Source organism: Cuculus canorus, chromosome 1 (genome assembly GCF_017976375.1).
Source record: "Cuculus canorus isolate bCucCan1 chromosome 1, bCucCan1.pri, whole genome shotgun sequence".
Classification (NCBI taxonomy): domain Eukaryota; kingdom Metazoa; phylum Chordata; class Aves; order Cuculiformes; family Cuculidae; genus Cuculus; species Cuculus canorus.
In genome coordinates, this window is record NC_071401.1 from 97,184,706 (window position 1) to 97,211,849 (window position 27,144).

Here is a 27,144-nt window from a genome sequence, read left to right on the forward strand (position 1 = left end):
AGAATTACCAGAACTAAAGGCACTTTGTTTTAGCCATAAAGGAAAACATAAAGCCAAGAACAGTTTGAAGCAAGAGGGAATTAAGGTCTTCCCTAGGTGGTACATCCAAGAAGGGCAAAATAGGGATAAAGTGTGGAGTTTAACTTGAAACACAACACACATTCTGATAAATATATGCAGAATCAAATTTGCCACTATCTTAAGAGTGATATAAGCAAGACAAAATGTCTCTCATCACATAATACCAACAACAGAAAAGTACTACAGTGAACAGATCCTACGTGCTCCTTATATTTGCTTGATGCACAGCCCATGCATTTATTACAAAAGAGGGTTCCCCAAAGCACCTCTCCTTCAAGAGCTGAATCATAGAATCACCAGGTTGGAAAAGACCTCTTGGATCATTGAGTCCAACCATTCCTACCTGCCACTAAACCATGTCCCTGAGCACCTCGTCTACCTGTCTTTTAAATACCTCCAGGGATGGTGACTCAACCCCCTTCCTGGGCAGCCTCTGCCAGTGCCCGATGACCCTTTCTTAGAAAAATGTTTTCCTGATATCCAGTCTGAACCTCCCCTGACGCAGCTTGACATCATTCCCCCTCGTCCTATCACCTGTCACTTGGGAGAAGAGGCCAGCACTCTCTTCTCTACAACTTCCTTTCAGGTAGTTGTAAAGAGCAATAAGGTCTCCCCTCAGCCTCCTCTTTTCAAGGCTAAACAACCCCAGTTCCCTCAGCTGCTCCTTATAAGAATGGGCATCTTTGGAATTCAGACTCCTGAATGGACTTCCGATGAGCAAAAAGTGAAACATGACTCCTTCAGTCTTGAAAAAATGATGAGAGGGAACTGCTCTTTCTCGCTCACTGGCTCTTCCAGGAAAAAAAAAGTACAGTCACAAATCCCAGATTTACAAATCAGACAACTTGCCTGATATATCTATGGTATAATCAGTTGGATATTTTCCTTTACATTTCCACATGCAATGCACCATGCAAATGAGTGCTCTTTTCCTCCCTGTGCACCAGGCTGGGCAACCCCCCCCCCGAATCATAGAATCATAGGATAGTTTGGGTTGGAAAGGACTTCAAAGCCCACCCAGTTCCCACCCCTCTGCCATGGGCAGGGACACCTCCCACCAGACCAGGCTGCCCCATCCAACCTGGCCTTGAACACCTCCAGGGATGGGGAAGCCACAGCTTCCCTGGGCGACCTGTGTCAGTGCCTCACCACTTTCATGGTGAAGAAATTCTTCTTTATATCAAGCCTAAATTTGCCCCTCTCCAGTTTATACCCATTCCCCCTTGTCCTATCATCACAAGCCTTCATGAATAGTCCCTCCCCAGCTTTCCTTCAGCCCTTTCAGGCACTGGAAGGTCACTATAAGATCTCCTCAGAACCTTCTCTTCTCCAGGCTGAACAAGCCCAAACTCCCTCTGCCTGTCCTTGTACGGGAGGTGCTCCAGCCCTCTGATCATCTTTGTAGCCTCCTCTGGACCCGTTCCAACAGCGAATATGGGTCGCCGGCTCCCACTGCTTGACCAGGGTCTGCTGCAACCCAGCTCCCCTCCTACAACAAGGGGTCCTGAGGAGGCTGTCAGTTATCTCTAAAGCCTTTCCAGGTGAGCCCTTTGTGTATGATAGCATACTGGACGACATGGGCGCAGAGGCCACAGAGACAGGTAGGGATCCTGCCATGGTGGTGTTAATGATAGGGGTAGACCTTGGACTGCTCTCATGGTTGTCAGGGGAACGGCATGAGTTGCCGGCCCATGAAAACATAAAAGAGCAGCAGTGAGTGGGAGAGGAGGCACTGCCGCCTGCCCCGCAGGCTGACCCCGCTCCCAGGCACAGCCAAGCATCCCTGCCTCAGCAAGCTTGGCCAAGCGGGAAGCCGACTGGTAACAAACCCATTCGCCGGCATCTGGAGAAAGAGTAAGTTGCTGTCTTTGTTTCGGGTCTAAAAACAGGGGGCAAATAACAGAATAATGTTCATTAGCTTGTGTTTTTTTATGAAAGAGGCCATTTCTCTTCCAGCACAATGTTTTTCTTGCCAGTAACTGTTCCTGGCAGGTATTTTCATTTTTTTCAGATTTGTTGTTTTGTAATCACAGATTCAGCAAAGTCTGTCTTTCATATGTTGCAATTGTTTATATGCTTTATCTGTACGCCTTAGGTAATAATTAATAACTCCATGAATAATAACCACCAAGAATGGTGGAATTACTTTGTTCTATTTTGCATATACTTGTTTAGGCAAATCTTTAAAGATTACAGAAGTGTTGGTGGGAATTAATCCAGCTGACTGGAGTTGAGCCATTTTATTCAGTTAAAAATGCCTTGAGAAGAGCACTGGGAGAAGAGGATCAGGTAAAGACCAGCTAGGACCAGTGTTTTATTCTGCCATTTAATTTATAAATGAAAGCAGTGATGCAGTAAGGACGAAACAAAGTAAATACACCATCTCTATATAGCTCTGGAGTCTCAATGGCAATGACAACATCCACTATCTGAGCAAGTGAACAGGACCCAAAATACCCAGCACCAGGAGGCCCTACTCTGGAGTTTCAGTTTCCAGCTACTTAGTCACCATTAATGATTCATAACAGCTTTCTATTATGAAGCTTTCTCCTCTCACATCTTTTTTTTTTTCTTAATTTAGGGTTTGAACAATAGAAAATAAAGTGATAAAGTATGCTTTTTATACCATTTTCATTCATGAAGTAAGCATTATGCTTTGGGCTTGGCAAATCTTCAATTTAGTGTAATGCTTAACTTGAACTTTTGTCCAGATCAGGTTAGAAAGGGTGCTAGGAAATAATAACAAAAAGTTGCAGTCAAGCTTTCTTTCCTGAAATTCACTCAGTGTAAGTATTCTTGCTCCAGGGAGTAGATGATTTGATGTAAAAAGCAAAAAAATGAGAATTTTAAAAAAGTGGGTTTAAAATTCATTTTAGTACCTCAGTGTTCAAGAGCTCAGTTCGAGCCACCAAGGACAACTCCGATTTTCATGCAGTGTTGACCACCCATCCTCAGGACACCTGATTTCCCAGATGAAAGCTGTAGAAGGCTGTGCAGAGAAATATCAAACAGGTAGCAGACTGGAATAGCTGCCTGGTTAGACAGAAACACAAAGAAACTTATTTTTCTATAACGCCTTCGCTTTGAGAGTCTTGAAGCATTTCATAACCACTGAATAGAAAACTGGCACTTGCAGTCATAGGTTGTACCAGCAGGCAGGATGGAAGCACACTGCTAGAAATAAAATTCTCATTTTCCATTTCATTACGTCAGATTTATACCACTTATTCCAATCCAGTTACACAGGTGTAATGACAAATCCTGCCTATGGTGCTTGAGTGGGTATGTTTGATCTGCTGCTGCCTTGTAAAGCTCTCCTCCTGAATTTGTAAAGCTTTACAGGACTTTCTTCTTGCTTTTCATTTATGTAAATCCTTATCTTCATGCAATTCAAAGGTGACTACCCAGATCAGCGTGTGTCAGTTTTCCCAGACAGCATGTACTGTGCACACCTCCAAGCTGGAGTAGCTCCAGGTCTTTTCTGGCAAAGCAAATCCTGCCACTAAGCTTGATCTTTGGCTCTTTATTAGTAAAAGTGCAGATTGCATGTGTGAAGCGGGGCATTAAAATGAAAGCCTTACACATGCATCCTTTCTACTCTCTCAGGGTTGGAAATAATCAGGCAGTGACCTGCTGAGAGTGACCTTTACCAGGGAAGGGGGTGGGTGGAAAGGAAGTATAACCACTCCCAATTCTTTGGCAGGGCAAGACTTCCTCCTTTTCCTTGAATTCTTTCCTACTGACCTGCCTCCTCACAGTTACATGTCGCAACCTTCCCCGCTTAACATTTGCCTCTGGTATGGACAGAAACTTTGCATAGGATGGACAGGCTTGATGATTTGCAGAGGTGGTTTTAAGATTAATTGTCTGTCACAGGATCTGTGTACACCTGAATACCAAAATACTTATAAAGGAACATATTCAAGGGTCGGTGTGTTGTCCCAAGTTCAATGCAACAGATTATTTTATCTCACATTTTTATCATTGCTGGGAAGGAATTTGTTCCACTACACTTAACAGCACTGCAGCTACAGCACTGGATGCTCAGTCTAATGACAGCAGCCTGGGCTCTTGCTGCAGAAGCAAATGCAAAAACAATTTTCAAGTTATTGACAAGCACGGATCACACTGAAGCCTGCAAGCCTGTAGAACATCAGCTTGTATCACAAAGTTATTTCCCTGCATTTATCTGTGAAGTAACTAAATAAATATGGTAATTGTTTAAGCAAAGAGATGGAAAGAAATTTCCATCTCTGCCATCAGCCCACTTGGGGAACTCCTAAAACTCCCACAGAGTAAAAAGGTCAAATCCAGCATTTGTTTTCCCTCAGGGCCTAAGCCTCCTTAGGGCTTTCTGGTCAGATAATGTAGCTGCCCTGCAGTGAAGGCTCAGACTAGATTTCTCAGGGTACTGACTCTTTGCATTTTGCGTAACCCTTTACACTCTCCTAGAACCTTGTATTTTAACACCTGCTTGGTTCAGTAGATGTTAAAAGCTAACCTCGCCCCTTCTCATGTGCATACCTCTCTACAAACAGGAGGTGATATTAATTTAAGCTACAATTTAGCAATAAAAGTTTTTCCTTCCAGACAATCTAACAGTATCTAAAGCAAACAGTTAGCATTATCTCTGAGGAAAAAGAAAAAAGAAGAATTCAGTTTACTTTCAAATACCAAAGAAATTGCACTTCCAAAACCTCTGCTTAGTCAAAATGCAAACACAGCACAGCCACCCAACATCAGCCCTGTGCAGTCTTTAAAACCTCTCTTTCAACAAACATTTTACGTGTTAGACTGGTATTAAATATCACTGAAAGAGTACAGAGATGAAGGCAAGCCTGGAGCATGCTTTGCTCCTTAAAGTAACAGTAGCTTGTCTGTGACCCTCCTCCCCCTGCCTCCCTTTGAGGTTTCCACATGGCATGCAAGTAATGCATCAGCCCTGGTGAGATCAGCCCAGTTACACTGCTGTACCTACCTCCTTGCTGCCACCTTCACTCTGAAATGCAATGTATTTTTTTACTCATCCTTTCCATACCTGCACACAAACAGGAAAAGAAAGAGGCAGTCTTCGTAGTTCTTCTAAATGCTTTTGGCGTTGTCCAGGCTTTCATACGGTTTTGATCTAAATTGGGTGGGCTTGGTATTCATTCTGTCTACGTTACTCAAACTGCACAAGATTATATGGATTTAAGCTTCTCTTTGCTTAATACAGCACTTTCACATAGGCACATGTTAACACAAGTGATCAATGAGGGGGTTTAATTAGTTTTTTTTCTGAATAGAGAATGGAAGAAAGCACCCTGTGAAGAAATTAATTGTATAGGTTTGGGACTTCCATTGAATAGGATTAACTTTCCTTGAGACAGTAGCATTCTCACACAACAGTCAAAGGCTTTTTATTGCTTTTTTGCAGTTTTCTCAATACACAGATCTGCAATTAAAACAAAAAATAGTGGAATGATCAAGGCAAATTCAGAAACCTGAAATGACACTATTACTAAATAAGCATTGCAAATCTCCTTTCGCTATCAAAACCTGCGAAGAAAAATGAGCAGGGATGGAATCTCATGCTAGAAACTTTTGGGAAGGCATAAAATAAAAAAGGGGGGTTCAATGCTGGGAAGAGATACACATCTAAAAACATGCATGGCTGAAGTAATCAAACTGGAATCATTTTCTGCTGGCATTTATGTCTAGTCTGATTTTCACTTGAAAGGCCACCTACTCAGGACAAAAATTAATAAATGATTTGCTAGATTTAGATCACTCAAAACTGTTTTTTCAGAAGCAAGTTATTCCTACGGGAAGCAAGTAAAATTTCCCTAAAATCATTAAGATTTTTGCTTGCTGCTAAGCAGTGAATGCAGCTTCTGTTCTTCTCTCCCTATCGCAGAGACCCCAGCTCCAAAGCAGTGACTGCCCTACCCCTCCCCAGGCCAGCACTACAGGCTGGAGGGACTCTGAGACAGCTGCTGCAATCTAGTTGTTCTCCAGTTTTTGCATGGAAGGAATAACTCATTACTGAATTACAAATATTGGATTGGAAAAAAAACACACAAATCAGGAGTGAAAGTAGAAGCAGAATGAGTGGCTCTTTTAGAGAAATGTTGTTCCTTTTCTTTTACTTTCCATCAAGACATGCTTGTAAATTTAGCAAAAAACTTGCCCAGGATCTCAGTTTTGTACTCTTTCTGTATGTTCTGCCCTATCAAAGAGCTTCCTGATTTGTTGAGGAAAACTTCCTACTCCTTCCTTACACTGGAAGAGGTTGCCCAGAGAGGTGGTAGAAGTCTCATCCCTGGAGACATTCAAGGTCAGGTTGGATAGGCTCTAAGCAACCTGATCTACCTTAAGATGTCCCTGCTCATTGCATGGAGGGGTTGGACTAGATGACCTAAAAAGTCCCCTCCAACTCAAACTTTTCTATGATTCTCCTTCATTCCTCGATCCCATCTCTGGGCTGCACTTGCCCCTCCTCCACCCAGCGCCTTTCCCCTTCTTCTCTCTACAGTTGTTTCTGTTGCCCACAGCCACCTCCTTATTCCACCTTATAGGCTGCTGTGGTTTCTTCCTTATCCACTTGCCCCTGCTGAGTCTGTGTTCTGGGGTTTACGGACTGTGTCCAAGTACTCCTAGATATGCTTTTCTATAGACTTAGCCATTTTTTATAGGGTTACTCTTGGTGTTTATAGCTGACCTTTCTTCCCAGCTCTCCAAGTTTTTAACTAAACGTTTCTTTTTATAACAAGAAGTCTTTCAATTTGGGGTGATGCCAGAGCTTCCCCTCAATGTCAAGGAAGACTTTTCTATAGGAGTCTACAAGGAAGACTGGATGGTAGCTTTGGACTTCAGGAATCTTAAACACCAGATGAAAATCAAGAACATGATGCCAACCACCAAAGCCTTCTTGACTATTAACATCTTCAGGACAATTCAGAATGTTTCCATTTTGAACATATCCCACTTCCACCTCCTCACTGCCCAGAAAGCCATTACAGTGGCACAGTTTCTATCAATCAGTATTATTTTTGTAATCACTGGAAATTTGTAATCTGATACCTGTACTGAGGTATTTATAGAAAACAAGGTCCACACCTCAAAACCTTTGTGAGGTGTTTTAATGCTGTTATTGGCAGAAAAGCCCTGTGGAAACACCGGCAGCTGTTTGGTGGAGAATTGGATCAACTATCAGTAATTCCCACAAGGTAGTGGTTACTCTACACAGTGAAGTAGAGTGACTGCTTACCCAGACATAAGAAAAAAGCAGACATGAGTAAAGATGTCTGGGGCAACACGGTCTAATCACTGTTCAAGGCACTGAGTCATTCTTATACACCAAATTAACTTTTCACTTCGTTCTCAAACACTAAATGCTTAACACACTACCACAGCAAGGTAGTGTTGGGGGTATGACTCAGAAGATTTTTATCTACTAGTTTTACTCACTTCTTGTTTTTTCCACTTCTAATTGTATTTCCAAAACTGGACTATGTAAACATGGAAAGGGAAGGAAAGTGGGCTTTACCTCCAATTTGCAGTGAGTGGATTTGTTGAAGGTTGCAGCTGTAAGAAAAACTGACCAGTAACTGACAAAAGGAAATGTTGCAGTCACAGTATGTAATTTCAAAACTCTGTGGAATTTTTAGCTGACAGTATGAGATCAACTTAGAAAAAGTATCAGCAGAGTTTGATGAAGGGCATGTTATTATTACCCACCTATACCTCATTTGAAACATAGCTGGTTGTGATGTTGTTAGGAATAATGCTACCATGAAGAAACTATGTTAGAATAAATCACTGTCTGCTTGGACAAATTATTTCTTTGCTGCATCGGACAAAGAGGTGAACACAAAGTGATATTACTTCTGCTGGAGGTCATCTTGCGGCCTGGTAGAATTCTATGTTCTTTTCCTTAAAATTTTAAACCTAATCTTCAGCAACAGGACAGGACTGCTATAGTGCACACCATATTTAGGCTGCAGAGCCACTATGTGTGTTAATCAAAACGTATTTCTCAATCAGCTCACTGCAAATGGTTAATGAACAAGTTGAATCACTTCTGAAAACTTTTATTTCTCCAGCCACTTTCAAGGACTGATGAACATTGGGTATGAGGTGGACAAGTATGGCTGTAAACTAGCTGATTGAACAATTGTACAGAAATAAAATGCAGACCAGCTCCTTCTGAGCTTGGGTTTCTGTAGATAAATGAGTTATTCTTTGTACCAGGATACATACATGAAAGTAGATAAGTTTTGTTACCCACCTGCCAGGGAAGAGCATTCAGATAATTTGCCGAGTTCAGATTTGAAATACCATTCTCATTTCTTGAGTTCAGCAATACCCTAGTATAAACTGGAAAGCTGAAAAATGCTGATATGATTTTTACAGGACTGCTATACCTGCTATGCTATGTTATGCAAGGAAATGTGAAATGTTTTATGGAAAGAAGTTGTAAAATCCATTGTGTCAGGTGGCTGAGTCTTTAACTAGCTATGGATTTTAAAAGTTTTAAGTAGAAACAGCACCCATAAATGTTTTCTTCACAACTATATGATAAGCCTCCTTTTGCCAAAGCTGGTAGCATAGTAGAAGATTAAGACACAGACTTTGTTCAGTCGTTTTTTCACTGAATTTCTGCCTCCTACCCATAACTAAGGAAGAAGGCTGCAGAACTAGTTGAACACATGCATATTAAATGCATATGATGAGAATGCTGCTCAGTCTCTGAATGTCTACTGATTATACTGGAAGTCTAGCTAAGCTTCATTTGAAAATTAAGGAAGAGAAGAAGGCATACCTACCAATTTTCCCTAGAAAATTGTGTGGGAATTCTTTATCACAGAATCACAAAATCACCAGGTTGGAAAACACCTCCAGGATCATCGAGTCCAACCATTCCTATCAACCACTAAACCATGTCCTTGAGCATCTCATCCACCTGTCTCTTAAATACCTCTAGGGATGGTGACTCCACCACCTCCCTGGACAGCCTGTCCAGCACCCAGTGATCCTTTCTGTGAAAAATTTTTTTCTGATGTCCAGCCTGAACCTCCCCTGGTACAGCTTGAGACCATTCCCCCTTGTCTTGCCCTCTGTTACTTGGGAGAAGAGGCCAGCTCCCTCCTCTCCACAACCTCCTTTCAGGTAGTTGTAGAGAGCAATGATGTCTCCCTTCAGCCTCCTCTTCTCCAGGTTAAACAACCCCAGTTCCTTCAGCCGCTCCTCATAAGACTTGTTCTCCAGCCTCCTCACCAGTTTCGTTGGCTCTTCTCTGGACACACTCCAGAGCCTCAATATCCTTCTTGGAGAGAGGGGCCCAGAACTGAACACAGGATTCAAGGTGTGGTCTCACCAGTGCCGAGTACAGGGGCAGAATAACCTCCCTGGACCTGTTGGTCACACCATTTCTTGGCCATCTGGGCACACTGCTGGCTCATGTTCAGGTGGCTGTCAATCAAGACCCTCAGGCCTTTCTCCTCTCCTTATATTTAGCATGATCTGATGTGTTCTTTGGGTTTCTATATGTTGTATCTAAAAATATTCTAGTGACATCAATGGATAAATCATCTTGATTATTAAGGGGAGCAGGTAATTTTCAGAGAGAGCATATGGTGAAAAGATGTATCCCACAGACAGCCCAAATTCTCCTGTTTTCTGAAGATACTCTGTCATCCTTTGTAAGTTTGGAGATGATGAAGAACACAGACCCATAACAGGCAAGAAAATCACTCCCATATTTTCTTTCAGCTTAATGAGAATACTAGAACAAAGGGCTTTTGTGTATCTCCAAGAGCCCTACTGAAGGCATCTTTGCATTACAAGCACTCCAAAATATAAGGATTCTCTGAAAAAGAGGATGATTTTTTAAAATAACTGTTAGTTTTTGCAACCTCCTGAGAGACAAAAAGGTTATTCTTTGTGTAGCTCACCATAACATCAACACACCAAATAAGAAAACCAAAACCAACCATTAACAGTTCTGTGTTTCTCTCAGTGGTTGAACTCAGATCACCTCAACCATTTTGCCTCAAGGTAACAAGACATCATCCTACAGGTGCATATGTTCAGGCCCTGGCCCTGTTTTTAAAACTCATGTTCTTCTTTGATCCTCTTTCTTTCCCCAATCCTGCCCCATCTTCTACCCTACTGAAACTCAGGCCCTTCAGTGCCACTGCTAGGGAAGATAAGCTAAAGACCTGTCTCCCAGACTTTTAGTGAAAAGAACCTCTTGTTAAGTTGTGGCTCCCTCCCTCCTAGTGCTTTGATAGTAGTAATAATTTAAAAACATACAACTCAGAGTTATCAAGCTGGTATGTTTAAGTTTTATCTATGTTTTAACTCACCTCTTCTTTGCAAAGCAGCTCTCCCTACCCCTAAAAATTAAAGCCAACCCTTTTCAAGCCTGTAGCAGTACAGGCAGCAAAGTAATTTGATATAATGCCAATTTTTCTGTAGATAATTGGTACCTTAATTAAAGGTGCGTTGCAGGTGATTTTGACACTTTACAGACAGACAGCTTGCAACATATATTTCACTCCTTGCATATCACTCACCAATGCCATGCAGAAAGTAAATACCGAGAACTGACTTGATAGGAATGTTTCTGTGTTACAGGGAGCAGAGCAGGATAGAAAGTATTTCTGGAGATAACATTTCCTAGAATGCCAAGACTTAGAATTTTGTTTGGATTTTGATGGATAGAGCCCAAATGCTATCAGCTAAGCTAAATTCAAAAGAGAATTTTCTTTGGTTGGCTGCAAGACATTAGAGAACTAAAGGTCATCCACCCTTCAGGTACTGAAAAAAATTTGAAAAGGAATCAAGAGTTAAACTAATGAGGATGCATTGAAGTATTTTATTATAATGTTTTATGACTATTAAGTCCTCACACGTTACATGGAAAAAACAGTATCAGTCCTTTTGATGCAGGTGGGAGTTTGAAATGCAGAAGTAATAAGTTTTGGATTTAAATCTCTTACTTGGTTCAAACTCCTATTGTTAACATTGTCTAGGAATTCTTGCAAATATTACATCCAAAATATATAAACTCAAATAATTTCACTGAGTTGTGAAACAGTTGCGATATTACAGATTTCTGTTCTATCACAACTGTTAGCCACAGTTAAGGACTGAGAAAATAAGCACAGTGTAGAGGTTTAGTAATAGGATTTTCATTGTGATGCATGATTAGATGCTTAGATAATGGAGACCAATTTAATTTAGCAGTAATGATACGAGAACAGCTACAGCTTGGATGAGTCTGACCTTTGAAGCTAAACATTAGCTAACAGTCAAACTGGTATTTCTGGTATGTTCCACAACATGGACTAAGTATTTGATTTAAGCACTAAAATGTCTGCATGCTTCAAATAAGAAAACAACATACTAACTTCAGGGAATACATACAGAATTAAATCACATTTGAGTCAGTCTGTGTACATTTAAACTGTATAGATCTTGTATAAGAATGGCCATAATCTCAAATCAAAGATTCATCTAGTTAAGTAACCATCTCCATTTGCAGTTGTAAGAAGGTGTGTATGAGAGATTTTGAATAGGACAAGAACTTACTGCTATAACTATCTTTGCCTCAAATTATTTTCAACTTGGGGCCTTCTGCAGCCAGGTGTGGTGTCTTTGTACCTGATAACCGCAGTGGACTTCTCACTGACCTTATCTAGTCCTTTCTTGAATTTGTGACAACTTTTTGCACCCCCAGTATCATTTCCTAAGGATTAACAAGTCAGCCGTGACTCTACTGGTTTCATTTAAGAGGTATTGCTTTGGTTCTTGAAGAAGCAGTGAAAAATTTATCTCTACCTACCATCTCCATGTTATTTGTGCTGTTAGAGGTTACCACCATATCCTGCCCCAAACATCTCTTTTCCTGCCTAGGGTACTACCTTACCTAGTCCTGCCTTACTTAAAGCGGAGCCCTTCCATACCTTGTCACTCTTGTTGCTCTTCTCTGAACTCCGTCCTGTAGTATCCTTTCTGAAATAGTGGGACCTGAACTGCACACAGCAGGCAAATGTCAGCAAACAGGTGATTTATGCAGTAGCTCAACAGCACTGTCTCCTTTTTTCCCATCATTTTCCTATTACATCTCAACAATTTAATTACTTTTCAACTGCTGTTAAGCAATGAGTTAATATTTTCATGCAACTGTCTACCCCACACTAAAGATTTCATTCCTGGTAAGGATCCGGTGCTAATGTCTGGCCCAGAGTGAGAAACGTGGAAAGGAGGACACAAACTGTTCTGTCAAGATGCAGTTTTCTGGGCATTTTTAAATTTTATATTAGTCAAAGAACACTCTCATTTGAATTTTAAGCAGGAATTGAGCTTAAAAATTTACATCAAATCACATACCTGGTAAACTATAATACATATGATAGCGTTAATGACTAAGCAAATTTTAGTGTGCTCCTAAAGACACTTTCCTTTAATTGTCTGTTAAATGACCACGAGGCTTATAGCAGAAGATTCCACTGTATAATGATGGGAGATCGAATAACAGACAAAAACAGCTTGTGCTTTTATTATAAATGCTATTATTTTCTTCTTTATCCGATATGTTTCTCAAAACTGTAGGTGTATTGCCATGTTTTCTGAGGTGCTGGATATGCATTCTGGATACGGATCAAGCTTTTCAGATGCTAAGAACCACATTCTGGCCAGTGCATGCCCTTGTGATGCCTTTACTAGGACCTGTCCCCTTTGGTCAAAATTTGGCTCCAATGTTTCTTGGTGCTTCAAAACAATTACAGTCAAACCAGACAAACTTTCCAACATCTTATAATTTGTGTTGTGAAATGACATTCTGCTTTGTTGCTTGTACCATCATCTAACAATACCCCAGGAAAACCCAGGTGCTCCTGGTAAGATCCAACCCTGGTATGAAAACCAAAGAGCTGGTAGCTGAGAATCCAAGTGTCCCTACCAGACATACTCCCAATCATTTGAGGTGGAGCATGGCTGGGATGGAAAGTTGCTCCATTGTCATAAGCATGCACAGAGGTGCTGCTTTACTTTGCCCTGATAAGTGAAGGGAAGAAGAGCAACCTACCAAGCCAGGACCTATCCTATGCTAACTGCTGTGCACAGACACAGTAAGAGATGGTCCTTAGTCTCCAAAACTTACAGTCTAAGGCTGGAGCAAACATAGCTTCATATGGATCAAAAGCAGGTTTTATCAGCATATCACCTAGCTCAGAAGAATATGTGCTGCATCCAGTAGTGCCTCTGCCCTTAACCACCCTTTCATTCTCTCCCTTTGCCCAGTGTGTCCCACACTCAGTTTAAAGGGAAGATTATGACAACCGTTACTCAGCATTTCAGGTGAAAAACAAAACACCTGTCTTTAGTCCTACTCAGACTGCCTAATTCAGTGAAGTGGTCATTTGTCACCTCTATCTGTTGGGAAGCAGACAAAGAGAAAGCAGAAAGAAGAGACAAGCAGGAGGAGTCCTGCCCTTACCTTCACACTGAGCTGAAGAACTGCCTGGTTAGAGAAGAGGGTGTCCAAGCTGTCCCATAAGCAGAATAAACCATTTAGAGCAAACACAGGGTGAAAGAAGAATCCAAAATACGAGTCACAATTAATCTTTCTGAATCAGTGTTCCTGCCAATGCAGGGCAACCTGCAAAAATGCAATATGGTTCTGAATAGATGAGACAGATGAGTGCGAAAAGCAAATTAATATTAACCACTGAGTGGTCTTTAGTATAATAAAGAAATTGTTTTTCCTCAGTAGGTAAAGCCAAGTGCCATAATTCACTGAGTAAAAGGAGGAGACACTTGGCAGCTTGGCACCAGTACTAATGAAGCCAATAGCCTTCTCTGCTTTCTCCTTTTGGCTGGCTTTCCTTTTGGCTGGCTTCCTTGGCATACACACCACTGGCAGTTTTGTGAGAAGTCAGAAGAACCATACGCTAATTTTCACCAAGGAAAACACAATTCGCAACTGCAGCTGCTCAGTGGATATCCGCGATTGTGATTACTGCCTGGCAAATCTGATGTGCAATTGCAAAACAGTGCTGCCTTCTACCATGGAAAAAACTATCTACAACAGCCACCTGACCATCTGGTTCACAGACACGTCTGTGCTGGAGATGCTCCTCAACTTCACATGGGTGTGGGATTTGAAGCTGTCCTTCTGTGGCACCACTCCTCTCCCAACAGAATACTTGGCCATTTGGGGACTTCAAAAGCTCCAGGTAAAGAAGGCCAAGGGACGATTTCCAGAGCAGAGTGTAACCATCTACAGCAGCAGCAACGATGAAAAAGACAACTCATTTGTGGTGTACAACAAAGATAGGCAAATGCTTGTATACCTTTCCTTTCTGGATACCTCACTTTTCAATGAATATTCTCTGCTGAAGTCGTACAGTGTGGAAAACATCTCTAGTATCACAGAGCATTTCCCCAGCCTGCTGTACTCTGATGTTTTCTCAACCTCAGATAACAAGAGCTATGTTGTAACATTTATTTACTGAGTTATTTAACATATTCGGTAGTCAGAGGCATTGAAAAATGCTAAAAGAGAGATAGGATTTCTTCAAGTTTGTTTGGTTTGGCCAAGAGGAGCTGTTATGGGATGGACAGTTGTGACTGTGACAGGTCTCTACAAGGAGGTGTCTAAAGTAAGACATTCATCAGACTAATTCAGTAAATGTTTTCTTAAAGAGCAAAGAAAATGTGAAATGACTGTTTTAGAAAGCGTTTGTACAAATTCTTTTTCTATATCGTAAGCTAAGAATTAAAATCAGCAGATAAATTTTGTTTTAAGGTTATGCCTCAGATAGAAAAAGACATAACCTTGTACATCCAGTTGTAGAAAACCCTGAGCCTCCCAGAGAATCACTCAGGTTAGATGGCAGCTCAAGAGGTCACCAGTCCAACCCCCTGCCCCGAGCAAGGCCACCTCTGGGATCAGTCAAGGCAATTCAAGGTTTTCTGCAGTCAGGTCCTGAAAAGCCTCAAGGAATATCCTGCACAACCTCATTGGGCAACCCGCTCCACTGCCTGCCTGTCTCCATGGGGAAACTTTTTTTAATGCGTTAACCCCAGCCTTCCCTTCTCCAGGCTGGGCAAACCCTGTTCCCTCATGCACAGTCACGTGCCAGCCCCTGACCATCTTGGTGCCTCTCCACTGGACCACTTCAGTTTATCCATATCCTACTTGTGAGGGGGCCAAAACTGGGTGCAATACTCTGTATGCAGTCTAGTAAGAGCTGGGACAAGAGGAATAATCCCTTCCCTCCATCTGCTGGCTGTGCCCCTGTTGATACAGCACACAGCTGTCTGGTTCAAGGAGTGCAAGGCGGTAACAGGTTACTCAAACTGGGAGTGTTTTGTTGTCCTTGCCCCCTGGTACTTGGTCAGAGTTGGGCACCCTCTGCTCGGACTGGGTGACACAGCTTCTTAGGAAAGCAGGGAAGGGCTGCACAGGCAGCCTCCAACCTCAGTACTCAACCAAAGCTGCGTTCTCTGCCAAGCCACAGCACACATCATGAGGAAGCACTGGGCAAGAGGCCACCTGACAGGTGAGATATCATGCTCACAAAGATGCTTTACCCAGGGAAAGGCCTCCCTCTTGCATACTGGGTATGCTGATCTCTGCAGTTTCCTCAAATGCAAAAGAATTTGACTTCATCTTTTGTGATAACAGCAAGCTCTGCCCGTGTTCTCCCCTGTGAGAAAAGAGAAAGACCCCATCCAACAACTCTCATCTGATAAGGGAGGAGAGGCAAAGCTTATGGCAGACATGTAGCAAAGAATCTTCAGATATGTTTTGAGATAAATTTTGCCATTCCCTGAAAAACATATGTCGGGACTATTGATATAGCCCAAAGTCTGCTCCTTGCACATCTGCAGGATTTGCATTCTATGAGATACAATTAAGGCTGGGATCCATCCATGTAGCACAATAAAGGCTTTGGAATATCAAGTCCTAGCAGTCTTGCATTTCCAGCAAAGGATTACATGAACTTGAGATAAAATGCATGTATTGAGGGGAATGACTATGAAGATTCCAAGGAATCAATAAATTTGTTTCAACAGAAGAAAGACTTTTTCTATAGCTATAATCAATTATAGAGCAGTTTTGCTGGGAAGCAAAACTGAATTTTTCAGAATTCTTAAATACATGCACTCCCTCCATTACTGTGAGCTTTCCCACTGCAATCAACAATGTGGTAGCTATTGAATTAATAGGGTCTATTTGCAATAGCAAATAAATGGATTTAAGCATATGGATGTTTGAAGGCTGGGGACTGAACTTGGTTTAACTCAACCAGAGAACTATTAAATCAGTTGTTGTAAAAATGTTGTTTCTTTTGTCAGCACCTTGGCAACAAACCGTAAGCCTTCTCCCCTAATCACAAATATTTCTAGTGATACCTCTCACGGTTGTGTCACAGGTTACAAAATGGTCAGGAGCTGGAGCTGGAGATGGGCTGACAGAAATTGGCAGTGTGGTGTGGGAAGGGAATGTTCTGAGTATATTACATGCCTGAAATGTATTACAGACGCGGGCAAATAATTTATACTGTCTGCCCAGGAACCCCATGCTCCAACCATCTGTGCAAGACCACTAACTTTTCCCTCACAAACTGAATAGTCACTAATCCTGCACAGTGTAGCACCAATTTTTAAAAAATAGAGCTGGCACACACAATTATATTAACTTCTAAATGTTACCAACCCTCTTATCAAAACCTGGGAAAATCAAACCTAAATGATCTTCAGCGACTTCACTGAGGCTCTGCTGCCCTCTAGTAAAAAATGTGCTGAATTAACACAGCACTTCCACATTGCCATGACAGCAGGGGTTGGCTAATGTCACTGTTCAAAATTCACATATGCAGTAGTAACTGAGAATGTATGTATCCTGGCCTTGTTGGGAAGATACCATGAGGTTAATAAATCCATGGGGTGTCATCCAGAAGGACCTGGACAGGCTGGAGAAGTGGACCTGTGAGAACCTCATGAGGTTCAACAAGGCCAAGTACAAGGTCCTACACCTGGGTCGGGGCAATCACCAGTTTCAGTACACGATGGGAGACAATGTGATTGAGAGCAGCCCTGCAGGGAAGGACTTGGCAGTGCTGGTTGATGAGAAGCTCAACACCAGCCGGCAATGTGCACTTGCAGCCCAGAAGGCCAATTGTATCCTGGGCTGCATCAAAAGAAGAGTGGCCAGCAGGGTGAGGGAGGGGATTCTGCCCCTCTATTCCTCTTTTGTGAAACCTCATCTGGAGTGTTGTGTCCAGTTCTGGAATCCTCAACATAAGAAGGGCATGGAGCTGTTGGAACAGGTCCAGAGGAGGGCTACAAGGAAAATCAGAGGGCTGGAGCACCTTGCAACAAGGACAGGCTGAGAGAGTTGGGCTTGTTCAGCCTGGAGGAGAGAAGGCTCCAAGGAGACCTTATAGCGATCTTCGAGTACCTGCAGGGTCTGCAGGAAAGCTGGAGAGGGACTATTCATAAAGGCTAATGGTGATAGGACAAGGGGGAACGGGTATAAACTGGAGAGGAACAGATTTAGACTAGACATAAGGAAGAATTTCTTCATGCTGCGGGTGGTGAGGCACTGGCACAGGTTGCCCAGGGAAGCTGTGGCTACCCCATCCCTGGAGGTGTTCAAGGCCAGGTTGGATGGGGCCTTAGGAAGCCTGATCTGGTGGAGGTGTCCCTGCCCATGGCAGGGGGGTTGGAACTGGATGGACTTTGAGGTGCCTTCCAACCCAAACTATTCTATGATTCTAGGGGCTTTCTAACACTACAAATTACAGCTTCTGCTACTTTTACCACTGTATTATCCTGAATACGGCCTTTTATTCCTGTGCCCAAGTAAACATTGCACAGATATTCCTGAATCAGGAAAAAATCCTCCTTTCAATTACACGTACAGCAGAAGTTCATAGCACCAGTATTGCACTGATTTTTTTAACTGCCCTGTTCTTCTCCAGCAAATATCAAGAAACTAATTCTTCCTATTTCAATTTTATATGGCTTTGCCATGTGAAAGTATTGCATTAGAAGCTTGTAGAATTTTTTCAGAACAATGCATATAAAGCATATACCACATATGTCGTGAGTTTTATTAGTTCTGTTGGTGGAGGTTTCTTTTGTCTGCATGTAGACTACACACGCAGCAGTACAGTATCGCTCTGCAGAAATAATTACGTGATGTCATCAATCTGTTCTACACGCCAGTGTAAGAGACTCACACTTAGCCACACTCAACGCCCTATGGCATTTGATCAAATTTTTATAGTAATTGATGTTTATAAACACAATGGTTTTGTTCTCTATGTATCAGGTTCAACCTGTATGTGTTTGCCCATCTTTAACCTTGAGCATGAACAGTGGATATGCCAATTAATGCAAACCAAAGTGATTTTTTGGTACTAGAAAAAAACAACTGAGATATGAGCTGTAAATTTATGTATTTTCCTTCCCACTAGTCATTCTAAAGTGACCTAAGTGAGAATAGCACAAAAGCAAGACTATGCTTTCTGCAGGAGATGTTGCTCTGAGCCGCAGCAGGAGGCTGCAGACCAGCTAGACTCCCTGCGTCTCCTCCCAAGCAAAACTCCCAAGGTGGCTGGCAAAGATAGGCTGCAGGGGAGCCTGGTTCTCCTGATACACCAGGAAGGCTGAGAAGAGGTGCTTCCGGTTCACACCACTTGTACTTGGAGAGGCTGTCCTCAAAGAGGCCACCTATCTTTCTACATCTGCCACCAAACTCTTCTAGTTTTTAGTTCTTCTTTTAGTCAAAACAGTGGCTGCAGATGCTGGTCTGACTGAATTCTGAGGTTGCCGCCAGCCTTAATGAAACTGAACCCCACAAGGCCCTGCATACATAAGATGCTACTATTTAGCACCAGCAAAGAGGACCACCACATAGAATTATAGAATCATAGGATAATCTGGGTTGGAAGGGACCTTAAAGCCCATCCAGTTCCAACCCCCCCTGCCATGGGCAGGGACACCTCCACCAGATCAGGCTTCCCAAGGCCCCATCCAACCTGGCTTTGAACATCTCCAGGAACTGGGCAGCCACAATTTCCGTGGGCAACCCCACATCTTTTCCCCCATACAAACAAGAAGCTGGGATTCCCTCAGAGAGAAACAGGGTCTTTCTGACAGAGGCTTTGCAAAGCCGGCAGCAAAACCCAGCTGAGGCTGCCAAGGAGACACGGGGCCAGGCACTGCAGAGGCGTTTGCATCCACCCTTCCTGGCACCCCAGAGCTGGTTGTGGAAAATAAGCCCACAGCGGCAGTGATGGGGAGGCTGAGGCTCTGCACCCTCCCTTACTCCTGAGGGTCACCAAACACGACACCTACACGCACACACCCTCTCAATGGTGATGCGAGGGTGTTGGCATCCTCCCTGGCGCCCCAAAGCTGGCTGTGGAACAGCAGCAGAGAGGCAGGTGATACCGAAAACACCAGCAAATAAACTCTGAGGCCCATTTTAGAATTTGAGATGGCAGCATCCTTTATCAGGGCTGGGCAACACGAAGGAGCGATCTCCACCCATGGTGTGCAGCAATACAAGAGCTGGGACAGGATGGATTCCCCACTCACATGCACACCGATCAATTCTACCAGCAATGTTATGCCTATTCTATTACTTTCCAAGGGCCGATTTTAATGTCATTATGAACTTCACAGCAGCCAAGTCCGTTGCTGATTTGGGGCTGGCTCCACCTCTGCCTGATCGACCCCGCACTGGAGATGGGAAAGGCTGCAAACAGAGGGGATTCAGCAGACACAGCTGCTCAGCACAGATCACACTGAGCACACGGCGTAATCGTCTCCAAAGAGTGAACAGCGTCTGGAGAAACACTGAAAGAAAACATGATCGGAGGTCATTCGGTCTAACTTTCAAAGAACAAAATTACTTGGGTAAACTTTATTTTAGCTTAAATCAAAATATTCCGCTTTTGTTAACAGTAGCCGCTTCGTGTATAACCGGGAGGGGGAGGCCCGGGGGGCACAAACACGATCAGCACCCCCAATGGCGCCACCACGGCGAGGACAGCCCCGGCCCCGCCCCCTTCGCCACAACATGGCGGCGGCCCCCGCGTACGGAAAGGGGAGGTGCCGCGCCGCTCTAGCCTGGCCTTTTTACGCTCCCCGGCGCGTGCGCTCTACTCTCGCTCCCCGGCGCCTCTCGCTGCCTGGGCGGGCGGCGGACGGCGGGCGGTAGGGGGCGCTGTGGCGCAGGGCCGCCATGCTGGGGGAGCCGGGCCTGGGCCGCGGGGAGGCGGCGGGAGCGCGGGCGGCCGGGATGTTCCGCAAGGCCAGGCGGGTGAACGTGCGCAAGCGGAACGAGTCGGAGGAGGAGGACGAGGAACGCGATGAGGAGGCGCCGCAGGAGCCGGCGGCGGGCGGAGGGGAAGGCCCCGGCGAGGCCGTGGCGCTGGCGGCGGGCGCGGGGCTGCTGCCTCTGCCCGCGGGCTGCGTGCCCCTCGCCCTGCCCGGCAGCCCCGCCGCCTTCGCCTGCGCCGCCAGTTACGGCGCGGCCCTGGGGCTGGGGCTCGGCCTCATGGGGGGCGACGGGGCGGCGCTGGGGGCCCTGCCGCCGCCGCCCCCCCCGCCGCCAGGCAACAACGGGCTGCCCGGGCGCCCCAAGGAGAAGAAGCGGCCGCGGGAGAACAAAGAGGTGCCCCGGGCCAGCCTGCTTAGCTTCCAGGACGAGGAGGAGGGTGAGGCGGGGGCTGCGGGCACCGGAGGCGGCGGGGGTGGTGGGGGGAAGGGAACGCGGAGCTGCTCGGCCTCCGCCGGGGCTGCGCCTGTTGTCTGCACGGCACCGTCCCCGCGGGGTGACCCGAGCTGGAAGGGACTCACAGCGGTCTTCGGGTCCAGTTCCTGTTCCTGCATAGAACAACCCCAACACGTATACTGTGTGTCTGAGGGCTTTGTCCAAATGCTTCTGGAATATTGTCAGACTTGGTGCCGTGACTGCTGCCCTGGGAGCTGTTTCAGTGCTCCACCACCCTCTGGGTGAAGAACCTTTTTCCCAATATCCAGCCTAAACCTCCCCTGGCACATCTTTGTGCCATTCCCTCGGATCCTGTCATTGGTCACCAGAGAAATCGACGCCCGCTCCTCCTTCTCCCCTTGTGAGGAAGCTGTAGAAAAAGTCCCTCCCCACCTTTCCTGTAGCCCCTTAAAGTACTGGAAGCTGCTCTGAGGTCTCCCCAGAGTCGTCTCTTCTCTAGGCTGAAGAACCCCAACTCTCAGCCTGTCCTCATAGCAGAGGCTCTTCGAATGTCACACCATCTTCGTAGGAGGGCACAACCCCAACATTCGTTCCGTGTGTCTGAGAGCTTTGTCCAAATGCTTCTGGAATATTGTCAGGCTTGGTGCCGTGACTGCTGCCCTGGGGAGCTGTTCCAGTGCTCTGCCACCCTCTGGGTGAAGAGACTTTTCCCGATATCCAACCTAATCCTCCCCTGGCACATCTTCCTGCCATTCCCTCGGATCCTATCATTGGTCATCGGAGAGAAGAGATCAGCGCCTGCTCCTCCTCCTCCCCTTATGAGGAAGCTGTAGGCTGTGCAGAGGTCTCCCCTTGGTCTTCTCCAGGCTGAACAGACCAAGTGACTTCAGTCGCTCCTCAGATGGCTTTCTCTCTAAACCCTCTCCCAACATTATGGGACCTGTTGCTTTATTGATTTTTTTTAAGGTAGTCATGTTGCGCAGTGTTATATGGACATGAGAAGGGGTCGCACAAGACAGGGAGGACCTGAAGGAGGAGGGGATGTTGTGCCCCATCAGCACCACCTTCACTCCCTCCCTTCCCAAGCCAGGGCGCTCCCAGCAGTGGGGTGATGCCCGCGGGTTTGTTTCTGTTCAGCTGGGTAAATGACCTCTGTTCTACTTCTGCATTGCTGGTACCTGACTGTTACACTCCAGCTGCACTGACCACAGTTGTGTGGCTCATTGGTCTGAGTGCAGACTTTAGCCTAACCTGGATTGAGAAGGATCTTTCCTGCGACTTTTTGTCCAGTTTGTTTGCAACTGATGTGGCTAGTGTTTCCAGGACATGTTGGACTCTCTGTTGTCCTAGCAAACTCCATGTGAAAGCCATTGGTGTTTTGTTGCAGAATTAGTGCATCTAGCTGTCTGTAGGGTTTATTAGATTAACCTTCACAAACAGTGGGAAAAGTGGTTCAGCAGTTTCTGGACCTCAGCTTTTGGAAAAATGACATAGTTGTGTTTCTACAGCACTTCAGCTAGTAATTCTGCTGGATTCCAGCAGGTAGTGCACTCATGAATTGGACCATTCGCACTCAGATAATCTGATTGTGGGTGATAGTTATTATGTATTAAAAATTATCAAAAAAGATTCAAAACCCACTCCTCAAACTCCAGGGTCCATTGCATCCCTGAAGTTCAGGGTTAATAAAGTGAGGAGCTTATTTTTGTGATACCTTTTGTCAACAGGAAGTTAGTATGCGTTTTTAATTTTCTTAGGAGTTCTCACTGGAACTTGGATTGTAAGATATTTCAAATCTTGACAAATTATGAAAACATGGATTACACTATAGACTTAAAAAAAACCAAACCCTGAACACGTGTGATTTCCTACATCAAACTTTGATAATTTTTTTTCTATACTATTTAGTTCTTTAACGTATTGCATACCTTTTAGTATGTTGTAGTGCAGCAGGTGTTTGAGCTGGTGGTACAACCAAAACCAGCCATTCCCTTGCTCATTAGTTGTGTGTATGTGTGGCTGTGAAAAGGCTGTTGACGCAAAGTGTTGGGTCTTCATGTCCTTTTCTTCCAAATTCATGGTCACGGTGAAGGATCAGCTGGTTTTTGTTTGTTTGTTTGTTTGTTTTTTAAAAAACGATTACTGCAGTCAGATAAAAGCAGGCTATGTGTATATGATTTTGTGTAACTTCTGCCTTGCTTTTCTCTGACCGTGCTGTGAGCAGGATAAATAACTTGCAAATGGCCACAAGAAGACAGGAGAGACCTGAGCCCTCATGAAAAGCTATGGATCTGATTTTGTTGCAGTGGTGCAAATGTAAAGTTACATTAAATTACAGTGTTAGTGGCATTTATTAAGTTCTAGATACAAAATCAAGAGATTTAATGGGTAAGTGTACTTCTTGGCAGGTCTAATGTAATATTTTCCAACTTTTCTTTTAAAGAAACCGAAGAAGTTTTTAAAGTGAAGAAATCGAGTTACAGCAAGAAGATTGTAAAACAATTGAAGAAAGAATACAAAGAAGATCTTGAAAAATCAAAAGTTAGATCAGAGGTCAATTCTCCAACAGATGGTAACTGCAAAACAAATTAACTAACATTTGTAATGGCAAGGATTAAGTATTGTAAATAGAAACTGATTGTTTTCAAGATGAACTGTTAGTCTTTTTAGAGGACGTAGCATTTAGAACTGAAGTTAAGTATGCATTTAATGTGTTCAAATGAATCCTACAAATGCCATTATGAAGCTAGTAGAGTTCTTTGATTCTTTTTCATGTGGAAATGAATGTAGAAGGGTGAAATGTCTCAGCTACATTTACAATTGTCAGTAGACCCCAGTAGTTTCTCTGTTTCAGCTCTGTTTATGTCAGATGAGTTTCTCCAAAAAGGAAAGTTTTGGGGTGAGAAGAGTGGTGCTATTTATTATTAAGTAAATTATTCAGCAGCTGCCTGTTTCAGGACTTGCACTTGATGAATAAGATGATGGGATGAAAGTTTTGGAGCAGAAGGATCTTAACATATAGACCTCCAGACCTTGAAATAGACCCTGAGATTTCAATTTTATTTTACTTTGGCCATTTTTCTTATGGAAGGTCATTGCTAAAGTCCAATGATTCCTTTTCCAGTTAGGTTTTTGTATAGAGTAATAACCTACAACTGTATGAGCACAAATTGAGAGGCTTATGATCTAAGAGTTGCCATGATATAGCTGAACATATGAGAGTTGAACATGGTCCCAAGCAGAAAATTGCCCTTTTTAAAGTTTATTTAATTAATGTCTTTTAAAAATCTTAAAGATTTTAAAAGGTTTTGTCCACATTTTAAAAACCCACAAAATCTTCTTATTAGAAGCTTTAAGTAGCCTCTGTGGCGGTATGTGGCATAGACAGAAATGATTGTTTAGATGATCTGTGGAAATCTGGATCTTAATTCTTGCTTCTGTCACAAGGATCCTTTAAAAACTGCATTTCACACATGGCTAATGTGTCCTGTTAGTCTGTTTTGCAGTCTCTGCAGCTGGTTATATTGCGAAGACCTCATGGCTGCTATTGAGTCAGGATTCTCTTAAACATGTTTTATATCAAGATACAGGCAGCAGGTGCAAATATTATGTGATCTACCTAATGTAGAGTAATATTGCACCCCAGCCCAAGAGGAAAATGAAAAGTTTCTTTGAAATTTATCTGTTCTTGTGGAAAGATTTGGTGTAAGACAGGCAGTGCTTTCTAATTACATACATAAAAGGCTGCATGAGGCTTGCACATACAATGTTCATTATTGAGTTCCCTCACTTCTTTAGTATTTGGCAATATGCAGGATGTTTAGTGTTTGTTGGGGTGTCTGCTTAGTCAGAGTTTATTTTGAAAGGACTTGGGTGACTTAACTGCAATTAAGGAGGCCTATTTTACTAGATCCCAAGCAATAAAATTATCATTTAACACTTACGTTTGATTTTTACTTTCAGCTGTTAGACCTTTTAAAAAAGAACTTTGGCATGATCTTTATAAAAAAAGTAAAACATTGGCTTTGTTGTCTTACCAGTTGAACCACCACTAGAAAAGACAGGACAGATTAAGGATACAGGTCAAGAAGATGGGACTGCAAACAGTGAGCATGGTGAAGAGGAAATGGAAGTTGAAAGTGAGAAGGAAGAAGAAAAACCAAAAGCTGGTGGGGCTTTTTCAAGTGCTCTGTCATCACTGAATGTTCTCCGCCCAGGTTTGTTATTGTAATATGTCTGATACGTTAACAAAAGCTTTAGCCAGTGTTTACAGCAGATTAATGTATCTGAGAGATGAGGAAATGTTTTCCAGCAATATATCCAACATCTGAGAATTCAAGAAACTGCTATTTTCCAAAACCGTGAAATTTTACAAGTCTTGGAGAAAATACTTTAATACAGAATGGTTTGTTTTGATGTGTCAAAAGCAGGAATTTGTCTCTCGAAGTGCTGGCGAACTGTAGGAAAATCTAGATTTGGAATAGGCGATCTAACATGAATTTTAACTGTTTTCAATTAAAATTCTGTCTTTAGTTCAAATGTCTCAGTTACAAATCTGCAAGGTATCGTAAATGTTTTCCTATCTCATTTTGTCTAATGAGGTCCTAGGCAAGTCCTGAAGCCAAACAAATCAGTCTGAGAAAGTATTTTTGAAACTAGATTACAAGTTGCTAGCTAACTCGTGGTAGCCTGCTGCCCAAATAGAAGATGGATGCTCTGGGTCCACAGTCTGGGCCATATTTTAAGGGAAAATGAATTTCCTCATTGGTTCCCAAATAATTTCTCCTTTTAAGGGTAATTGCAGAGTGATGCAATGCCTATGTTATCGCATCTCTAAAGATATTACTGGCTAGAATAGAGTATCTCATGTAAAATATAAAGAGAATCTGAAATTTAACTTTTTGTATTTGCCTAATCAAAACAGTGGTAAAAATTACTCCTGTTCTGAAAAATTTATTTTGGGGGACCTTTATATGACTTTTGCAAGTTACATTAATTTTGTGCTAGAGATTTTAGATTTTTTTAATTAGGTCTGCTTTTCTGGTTTCCCCTCAATTGTACGGTCTTCTCATATTAGCTCTGTCTGGTTTGGTGTTCTCTTAATCTCTGAGCTGTCAACATCTGTTGAAATGGCCCATGTTTTTCATTCCCCCAAAATAAGAAGAGTTGGGAGCAATATCAGCACAGAAAGTGAAAGTGACACAGTGGAGAACCTCGTTTTCTTCTTCCCATTGCAATAGTCTGCTCCTGTAAAGGGCTTCCTTCTTTAGGAATATTTCCCATAGAAACATTAGGCTCCTGCTCTTACAGCATGTGAGCTGCTTGAAGCAGAGCCAGACTTTGGGAAAGGTCCCAGCTGTCAGGGTTTTTGCTCAGAAAGTTTGCATGTGCAGCCTGTAAGTTGCTTGCAGATATTTCTGTGAGTACGAATATTTTTTCTGTTTGCCAGATGATTTCGTAAGGTGGCAGTGATACATAATAACAGGTCATAATGCCAGTTTTGTTGCAGTGGTTGTTTAACGGTGCAAACATCTGTCTCTAGGAGAAATTCCAGATGCTGCTTTTATTCATGCGGCTAGGAAAAAACGTCAAATGGCTCGTGAGCTTGGAGACTTTACACCCGTTGACAGTGAACCAGGTAAAAGCCGCCTTGTTCGAGAAGATGAAAATGATGCCAGTGATGATGAAGATGATGACGAGAAGAGGAGGATAGTTTTTACAGTGAAGGAAAAATCCCAAAGGCAAAAGATTGCTGAGGAAATAGGTAAAAAGCTTTTGGAAGGACAGCTGATAATCTTTCACACGGTTTTCACTGCAAGTGTTCTCAGTGAGCATTTTTAAGCAACACATTTTTCAGACATGCATGAATCTGGAGTTGTATCTTGTTTCTAAGGAAAAATACTGCGTAGTGGATCTGCGTATATTTTGAGCACAAACTACGTTCCTGTGCTTAGAAGGATGCAATTTTACTGAATCTGGTAGAAACTTAAACTAAGGATCAATTATTATTGTACCTGTGCTCTGTTTTTTACCAAGTACACAGTTGTGAAAAAAAAATAGTTCTTTGGTATAGCATTCCTTTTGCTGACAAGCAGGTAAAATAACGTTTTGGAAAAGGATTATTGGCTAGATACATAAGATTTTAACATTAGAGGGTTTTACCAGCAGTTAGTTGCAAATTCACCCATTGGATTTTTTAAGTGGAACCTCTGTGACAATAATTTACAGGCTAGTGTCCTTAACTCCTTGTGAAGAGGAAAGGATGATGCACTGAGATGTTCCAGCTAAAGCATGGTCTCTCAGCATTTTTAACTCAT

General features: G+C 43.2%; 2 protein-coding genes across 4 annotated transcripts in view; both read left to right on the forward strand.

Annotated features, from left to right (window-relative positions):
* The first annotated feature begins 1,518 nt into the window (after positions 1-1,518).
* On the forward strand, positions 1,519-17,112 carry C1H21orf62 (chromosome 1 C21orf62 homolog). Of its 3 annotated transcripts, none has more exons than XM_054056790.1 (2): positions 1,519-1,622; positions 13,841-17,112. In XM_054056790.1, exon 2 carries the CDS (start codon positions 13,911-13,913, stop codon positions 14,583-14,585), a length of 675 nt encoding a protein of 224 aa, XP_053912765.1. In that variant the 5' UTR covers positions 1,519-1,622; positions 13,841-13,910; the 3' UTR covers positions 14,586-17,112. The 3 variants fall into 3 exon arrangements, with proteins under 3 accessions (XP_053912765.1, XP_053912753.1, XP_053912759.1); XM_054056778.1 differs by lacking the exon at positions 1,519-1,622 and adding an exon at positions 1,776-1,935; XM_054056784.1 differs by lacking the exon at positions 1,519-1,622 and adding an exon at positions 1,789-1,935 and having other exon boundaries at positions 12,682-17,112.
* A 3,209-nt stretch (positions 17,113-20,321) lies between these two features.
* PAXBP1 (PAX3 and PAX7 binding protein 1) overlaps positions 20,322-27,144 on the forward strand; it is a 29,565-nt gene continuing 22,742 nt past the window's right edge. Inside the window, exons 1-4 of the mRNA XM_054056765.1 lie at positions 20,322-20,810; positions 23,271-23,399; positions 24,868-25,044; positions 26,370-26,591. Of these exons, the coding sequence (XP_053912740.1) occupies positions 20,336-20,810; positions 23,271-23,399; positions 24,868-25,044; positions 26,370-26,591 (1,003 nt within the window). The 5' untranslated portion in view covers positions 20,322-20,335. The remainder of the gene's footprint in view (positions 20,811-23,270; positions 23,400-24,867; positions 25,045-26,369; positions 26,592-27,144) is intronic.

What these genes read in the sequence shown, in the direction of transcription:
- C1H21orf62 (XM_054056790.1), top strand. Translation starts at nt 13,911, where the DNA reads ATGAAGCCAATAGCCTTCTCTGCTTTCTCCTTTTGGCTGGCTTTCCTT.